General features: G+C 49.5%; 1 protein-coding gene across 1 annotated transcript in view; it reads right to left on the reverse strand.

The window, feature by feature from the left end:
- The window catches only part of KLHL30 (kelch like family member 30), a 31,335-nt gene that overhangs the window by 15,191 nt on the left and 7,736 nt on the right, over positions 1 to 8,408 (reverse strand). The window contains exon 2 of the mRNA XM_018574613.1: positions 2,754 to 3,576. Within this exon, the coding sequence (XP_018430115.1) occupies positions 2,754 to 3,524 (771 nt within the window). The 5' untranslated portion in view covers positions 3,525 to 3,576. The remainder of the gene's footprint in view (positions 1 to 2,753; positions 3,577 to 8,408) is intronic.

The following is an 8,408-nucleotide window of genomic DNA, read 5'->3' on the forward strand; positions in this document are numbered from 1 at the left end:
ACTCCCGTGATGAACTAGAATCTCAATCCAATCCAATCTCAATACAAATTAGTAAACTAAACGTGAGATTGTAGTCCATCATGGGAGCAAACACACACAGGGACCATGGGGAACAAAAGTAGCCCCCTTCCAGAAGGAAGGACAGTGTCAGCACTAATTCAGAGATGATTTGAGGCTCTACAGCCGAGTGATAAACAAATACAATACATTTCTGTTAATAGGTAAGGTATTTTAATGCATTTTTAAGGTTTAACTCCTGTGTTTAGTTTTAAGTTATTAAAAATGCAAGATTTTAGGATGTTCTTTATGTTCCTTCATCGGAAAGGGACCTAAAAGAGGTCCTGAAAACTTGCATCCTTAAAGGAGAACTATGAGATGAGTGATTTCCACTCACCTCATAGTTCTAGCCGACCTGTGACAATGAGACTGTCACAGGTCGGCTCAGTAGATCGGGAGGTGAGCGAACACATACTAGGTTCGCTCACCTCTCGATCCTGTCACGGCTCTCTGCCGTGACAGGGGGAGGGGCTCGATTCCCCTCTCCCCGCTCCGATCTGCCAGCGCTGACTGGCGGAACGGACGGGGGAGGGGGTGGGTACAGCTGGCTCTGCCTCTAGATAGGCAGAGCCAGCTGTCACTCACGCAGCTGGGCGGATCCCGTCATCTACGTCGGGATCCGCTGCGGCGTCTCAGTATACCGCGAGCTGTAGCTCGCGGTATACTGAGCTTATGGTAACCGGAGGACGCTAGTTTGTGTCCTCCCGTTACCCTAAGGAGAACTATGGGGAAAAACACTGACCCCATAGTTCTCCTTTAACAACTGAAACTGTATTTTCAGGCAAAACTCTTTTTTCCCCCGATAAGGTAGGGAAAGGTTAAACCCTCTGTCAAGTCCCCATTTAAAAGATTTACCCCTCTATTTGTACTGGTGAGTGGTGACCATTGTCAAAGAAAGAATGTGAGCAGAAACCCAAAATTGTAGAGTTGTCCTCTAGACAAGAGGTAAGGGGGAATCTTCCAATGGGGACATCCCTTCCAGGGACAACTGTCTAGAGGGGAATTCTCCTCACTTCAGGAGATCCTGTCTGTCCTGTTGCTTTGCTGAGCCAGGAAGTGAAGGGAAAATTCTCCAATAGTACACAGCACAAAAATAACCTGGCTGGAGTTTTAACCCTTCCCTACTCCATCCACTTTAAGGCTAGGTTCACACCTGGGCGACTCCTTACCACGTGGATTGCCGAGCGGTCCACAAAGCCGCCCACCACAGGCGATCGCGCCGGGCGGATCACGCGGTTTCCTGCCGTGATTCTGTCCGTGCAAGTGAACACGATAGTGGCTATAAAAGCCGTGCTTCATGTGCCACAAAAAAAAGGTACATATACCTTTTTTTAGCGATTGCCGCGCAGATGTCACCCCATTGAAACCAATGGGGCCGCGCGTAAACCGCTGTGTGCACTAGCACACGATTGCGTGGCTCCGGGACGCACGTCCCGGGTGTTGTGCAGGTGTGAACCTAGCCCTAGTTAGTCAATATCACCTAAGCTCCAAATAATTCTATGCATTATTTGAAGGCTAATATGGTACAATAGTCTACTATTGTATTGGACAGATAATGTTAATGGAAGATTTTAATGCAATTTTATATCAAACCTTAGGTGGGGATTTTAGCTCATTGACATTCCACAATTCTGTCCCTACAAACTACATAAATTGCTTTAAGATATGTCTCAAGTAGACTTTTAGCAGTTACAATATCTTGCAAGAAAATACTTTACATTTTCTATGTTTGCACACCAGGTTTTTTTTAAATGATCTTTTGACCACTTTATTTATGGTCATATCATGCCCTTATCGAACCCTCCCTAACCATCTTTTCTACAATTCTTGGAGACTCAATGAATTCTTACTTTCTGATCAGTAAGTAGTTGCTTCAATTTCTGATGCTTTAGAAGATTACCTTTAAAAATAATGCTATTGAACAAATGTCAGCTGTGGTTTTCTGGGCAGCACACAAGTCATTAGAGATCAAATTGTGAGACTTGCCAAGCACAAAATGTCCCGGAGAGTTGCTAAGACCAATCATCTGGTCCAACAGATCAGAGATATCGAGAAGAACTATTTAAATGTTCTTGCTTTGTAGGAATTTCGGACTCATGCCAAAGCTTAATGTTTTGCTGCATGCTTCTCAAGCTGAGAAGGATGTGAATTGGTCCAAACAAAGGTTGTAAAACTGTAAATTCAAATAAATCTAATGCCTTGCCAAACACATTTACAAACAATTAAAGTCCCCGTTATGCATGATACAGTATGTTGCCCCTTCACCCAACTCTTTGGATATGGTGGCTGGATTTCAAACATGTGACCTCTTTATGATCACACATCCGCTGTTGTTGGAGACTCTTACCTTGCAACATGCCATATCCCTTAGTTACCAGTATCTGTTACTCCTCTGAAGATTGTTGCTAAAACATAAGTGCATTTTAATAGTTTGTTAAAGATGAAGGCTGCTTGGGACTAAATGAAGGAACTGTAAATTAACCTTTTCTATGTAAAACATATAGTACCTCTCCCTCTGGAAATATCCCATATTATTTTCCTAAACCCCTGACTATCAGATATTATTTTTCCTAAACCACTAGATGATATAAAATTAGTGACAAAGGTCACAGAGGTTATATCACTCTGTCAATAATTTCTTATTTATATTTTATTGCATTAAGTAAATGTGACCCAAAACATCTATCATTACACACCTCTCCGAGATTCCTTCTGATCAGAGCTTTGCATGGCTCAGATTCACTGATCAACGGTTCAGATTCCAGCTCTTGTAGACAGTGGTCAGTCAAGTTTGACAGCCTGGCTATGCTAAGAAGCTCTGGTAGGTAGGGAGCTCTGGTCTTTTCATCTTGTCTCACCCACTGAAGTACTGCCTTTGCCCGACTCTGATCTTCTCTCATTTGTAGCAGGGGATCACCCAAGTACCGAAGCAAAAGCTCATGAGGCAGAAGTAGAAATTCTTCTTCTTGGTATACTGTCTCAAAGTTCTCCTGTAGGAAAGACCAGGCCTTTGCTGTCACCTCAGGGCAGCCATGCGTTTCACCAAATTCCCAGATTCCTAGGCAATTGGTGGCATCCATCTGTTGTTGCAAATAACGTATACACACCTTTCGCACAGCAGGGAAATTAAGCTGGTTGGAAATAAGGATAAGCCCCTCTACATTGTCCTTGTTAATGGTGAGACGGCCAGTGTAACAAAAATTAATCAGTGTCTCCATAAGGTCTGCATCTACCTCTTTGATCTCCACATGAGCAGAGATGCTTTCCTGGAAGTTTCCAGTGAACATAGCAAGGAAATATTGGCTGCACAAAGCCAGCACTGCCCGGTGGCAAGGAAACTCCCGTCCTTGAATAAGAAGGGTGACATCTGAGAGTTGAGGGTTAAAACGAAGAGACTGCAGGCCCGATAGTATAGAGTCTGAGTGAGAGGGGAGGCAGAATTCCAGATCATCAATGTTTCTCACCATGCTTTATTCTCAAAAGTCTTTACCACAGGAGGACAAACATTGACCAACAGTTCTGCGGGGGGGGAAAAAAGGAAAAAAAACATGAAATTGAGTATATCTCTGTAAAGGATAAGTGCAATAACACTATCACCTGTGAAATGGTTCTTGAACCTGCAGCATATAACAAATCTCAGTATGATGGGTTAGGTCCAGATGTAAGCAGCATGTCAGTAAGGGCCCATTCAAATCACATCCAGATCACCTCCAGACCAAACCAGATTGTTTCCGGACCCAAAATGCATCCTAATGTATCCCAATGCTATTTCTGGCCTCTGTTCACACCAGTGCAGTCTGTTCCAGACCAGACCAGAAAAATACTGCATGTCTCATTTTGTCTGGTCTGGAATGCATGTAAATGCATCAAAAACGCATATAAACATACTGGAACGCACTGGGACACACTGGAATGCATCTGAAAGCCAATTTTCAGCTAAAAAAAAGCAACAACAAAAACACCCCAGCTCCGGAACATGGCAAAATCGTGGTATAATGCAATGCACTGCGTTCCAGATCTGGTCCGGAAAATGGTGTGAACCTTGCCCTAAAACGTACAATTAAAAGCCGCGCTATGTGCACATAACTACAAATGTGTCAAATGCAACTAATACTAACAGTGAGAAATGTGATACAATTTAAAGATATTGCACAAACGAATCAGCAGTATAGCCTAGCAAACGTCCATCTTGAATATCCAACAATATAGTCAGAAGATATTTAAGTGGATGAGAAATAGTCCCAATCTCCCATGACTGTCACCAGAGGAATCTTACAGAATGCACCTCATCTTAGGGTCAGGGTCTGTATTCGCTGTTCCTCTTTTAAAGCCAGGTAGAGAAAGCACCTGACACCGAATACCTCCTGGCAATTCCTCCTCACTGTTACAAACCCCTAGTGACAGCCTCCAGTATTTGGACAGCACATTCGTCCCAATAGATCATGTATCAATGAAAAGACAGGAACACTCGTAGTGTAGATGGTAAACGAAAGTAATATACTTTGTTTGAAAACTACTCACATTCCATAGATAAAAGATAAGCATCTGATAGAAAACATTCAACAGCCATCAACGCTGTAAACGATCATCCAGCTCCTATGCCCCACCCTACGTACGTTACATCAAAAGGCGTGACTTCATGACCATGATCGATCCTACTGGCATTTTTTTCCAGAGGCTTCAGAAGCCAGTACAAATCCAAGATTCATAGTGACAGTAAAGTTGTAATTTACCTTTTATAAATGAGCCATGTTCCACACAAGTTAGCTAACGTCTCCAGCATTAGTGTTCTTGGACTTTTATTGAAACAAGTTGACACAATCTCCTAGTTTGGGTTTACAAAACCATTTTCATGCTGCAACTTCTTTCCCAAGGATGCCCACCAGGGAAGGCATTCAAATGTATAAGCAGCTGTGGCCTGAACATTCAGACTACCATTCCTAGAAGGTGGCCAGACTACAATATCTGTATTTCATCTTAGTACTAGTTTCCTTTAAAACAGAAGTACACCACTGACAAATAAAATAAAAAATTGGGCCCCAGAAGCCTTTACCCATAAACTGCTAGGTTGCAGTGGTGTCACTGGGAGAGGGTGTAGCTCTGTGACACCATTGGAGGGGGTGACACCAAAATGACTGACAGCCATTTTGGTGTCACTCCCTCTGGAAAGTCAGGCACTTGGTCATGGACCTAGTGCCCAACAGCCATCAGGGGGGTACGGCCGATACTCATGCAAGGGGCCCGGGCAGCCTGTGGGGCCCACCCGGGACCCCTACATGAGTATCGGCCGACAGTGACGGGCGAGGAGGCGGCCGGGCCCCCGCAGCAGCGGCCTGCCCTAGCAGCGCAGGGCCCCAGCATTGCTGCTCCAGCGGCTTCGAAACAAGCGGCCCGCTGCTCATCTGAATGCTGACTGACCGGAAGTGAGGTCACATTAGTGCCGTGACATCACTTCCACCCAGTCAGACGGGAGAGGAGGCATGGGGTGCAGGTAAGATGAGCTGGGAGGGACGGGGATGCAGCCCTGACCAGCCCACCTGAGACCCCTTCAGAGCCCACCATAGACAGTCTCAGATGGGCTGTGCAGCATCTATGGTGGGCTCTGCAGGGTCACTGTCAGGTAGGTCCTGCGTCCAGCGCCTCGTCACTAAACCCTGTGTCCAGCGCGTCGTCACTAAGTCCTGCGTCCAGCGCGTCGTCACTAAGCCCTGCGTCCAGTGCATTGTCACTAAGCCCTGCGTCCAGCGCATTGTCACTAAGCCCTGCGTCCAGCGCGTTGTCACTAAGCCCTGCGTCCAGCACATTGTCACTAAGCCTTGCATCCAGCACGGGGTCACTCAGCCCAGAGTCCGGGGGGTTACTCAGCCCAGCGTCCGGGGGGTCACTCAGCCCAGAGTCCGGGAGGTCATTCAGCCCAGAGCCCGGGGCGTCACCAATCCCAGAGTCCGGGGGTCACTAAGCCCAGCGTCCGGGGGGTCACTAAGCCCAGCATCCAGGGGGTCACTAAGCCCAGCATCCAGGGGGTCACTAAGCCCAGCATCCAGGGGGTCACTAAGCCCAGCATCCAGGGGGTCACTAAGCCCAGCATCCAGGGGGTCACTAAGCCCAGCATCCAGGGGGTCACTAAGCCCAGCATCCAGGGGGTCACTAAGCCCAGCATCCAGGGGGTCACTAAGCCCAGCATCCAGGGGGTCACTAAGCCCAGCATCCAGGGGGTCACTAAGCCCAGCATCCAGGGGGTCACTAAGCCCAGCATCCAGGGGGTCACTAAGCCCAGCATCCAGGGGGTCACTAAGCCCAGCATCCAGGGGGTCACTAAGCCCAGCATCCAGGGGGTCACTAAGCCCAGCATCCAGGGGGTCACTAAGCCCAGCATCCAGGGGGTCACTAAGCCCAGCATCCAGGGGGTCACTAAGCCCAGCATCCAGGGGGTCACTAAGCCCAGCATCCAGGGGGTCACTAAGCCCAGCATCCAGGGGGTCACTAAGCCCAGCATCCAGGGGGTCACTAAGCCCAGCATCCAGGGGGTCACTAAGCCCAGCATCCAGGGGGTCACTAAGCCCAGCATCCAGGGGGTCACTAAGCCCAGCATCCAGGGGGTCACTAAGCCCAGCATCCAGGGGGTCACTAAGCCCAGCATCCAGGGGGTCACTAAGCCCAGCATCCAGGGGGTCACTAAGCCCAGCATCCAGGGGGTCACTAAGCCCAGCATCCAGGGGGTCACTAAGCCCAGCATCCAGGGGGTCACTAAGCCCAGCATCCAGGGGGTCACTAAGCCCAGCATCCAGGGGGTCACTAAGCCCAGCATCCAGGGGGTCACTAAGCCCAGCATCCAGGGGGTCACTAAGCCCAGCATCCAGGGGGTCACTAAGCCCAGCATCCAGGGGGTCACTAAGCCCAGCATCCAGGGGGTCACTAAGCCCAGCATCCAGGGGGTCACTAAGCCCAGCATCCAGGGGGTCACTAAGCCCAGCATCCAGGGGGTCACTAAGCCCAGCATCCAGGGGGTCACTAAGCCCAGCATCCAGGGGGTCACTAAGCCCAGCATCCAGGGGGTCACTAAGCCCAGCATCCAGGGGGTCACTAAGCCCAGCATCCAGGGGGTCACTAAGCCCAGCATCCAGGGGGTCACTAAGCCCAGCATCCAGGGGGTCACTAAGCCCAGCATCCAGGGGGTCACTAAGCCCAGCATCCAGGGGGTCACTAAGCCCAGCATCCAGGGGGTCACTAAGCCCAGCATCCAGGGGGTCACTAAGCCCAGCATCCAGGGGGTCACTAAGCCCAGCATCCAGGGGGTCACTAAGCCCAGCATCCAGGGGGTCACTAAGCCCAGCATCCAGGGGGTCACTAAGCCCAGCATCCAGGGGGTCACTAAGCCCAGCATCCAGGGGGTCACTAAGCCCAGCATCCAGGGGGTCACTAAGCCCAGCATCCAGGGGGTCACTAAGCCCAGCATCCAGGGGAGTCACTAAGCCCTGCGTCCAGCGCATTGTCACTAAGCCCTGCGTCCAGCGCGTTGTCACTAAGCCCTGCGTCCAGTGTGTCGTCACAGCTCTGCATCCAGCGGGTCACTCGGTCCTGCGTCCAGCGGGTCACTAAACCCAGCGTCTGGGCATCCAGCGGGTCACTCAGTCCTGCGTCCAGCGGGTCACTAAACCCAGCGTCTGGGGGGGTCGCTAATCCCAGAGTCTGGGGGGGGGGGCTAATCCCAGAGTCTGGGGGGGTCGCTAATAAGCACCAAAGCCACACCCTCCGGCCGCAACGCGATCGCCCGCACGGGTTCGCAAGCCACATCGTGCCTGCAGTGCGTTTTGGTCAAAATAGTGCTTGCAGCATTTTTATCGCACCGCACCCAAACGCACTGCAGTCACAATGTGCCTTGCAATTCCTACAGGCGATCGCATTGCAGCCGGAGCGAGTGGCAACAGTGCCATTCACTTCAATGGCCTGTCACACCCCCTCAAGCCCGGCAAATAAGTGAGTTGGTCGCAATGCGGGCAGTGCGTTCTGGCCTGAATCGGACCGGAACTCACTGCTTATGGTGTGAACTAACCCTAAGCCCTGCGTCCAATTAAAAAAAAATAGTTTTCCAGTCAAAATTCTTTAGCGGTAGTCTGTACGCATTTTCGTTTGTGGGCGAATTCTCATTGCAGCAAAGACAATAAAAAAAAAATGAAATGAAACATGTACGAACATGAAACGGAAATGAACATTCGTATAGGCTACCGCTAACGGATTTCCTCCGAATCCCGAAAACCAAAATAACGCAAAATCAGAATCAAACCAAAATTAAACGAAACTAATTTTTTGCCGGTGCACATGTCTAGTGTCTAGCGCGTCACTAATCCGTA

Source organism: Nanorana parkeri, unplaced genomic scaffold (genome assembly GCF_000935625.1).
Source record: "Nanorana parkeri isolate BGI_ZX_2015 unplaced genomic scaffold, ASM93562v1 scaffold3092, whole genome shotgun sequence".
In the NCBI taxonomy this organism is placed as follows: Eukaryota; Metazoa; Chordata; class Amphibia; order Anura; family Dicroglossidae; genus Nanorana; species Nanorana parkeri.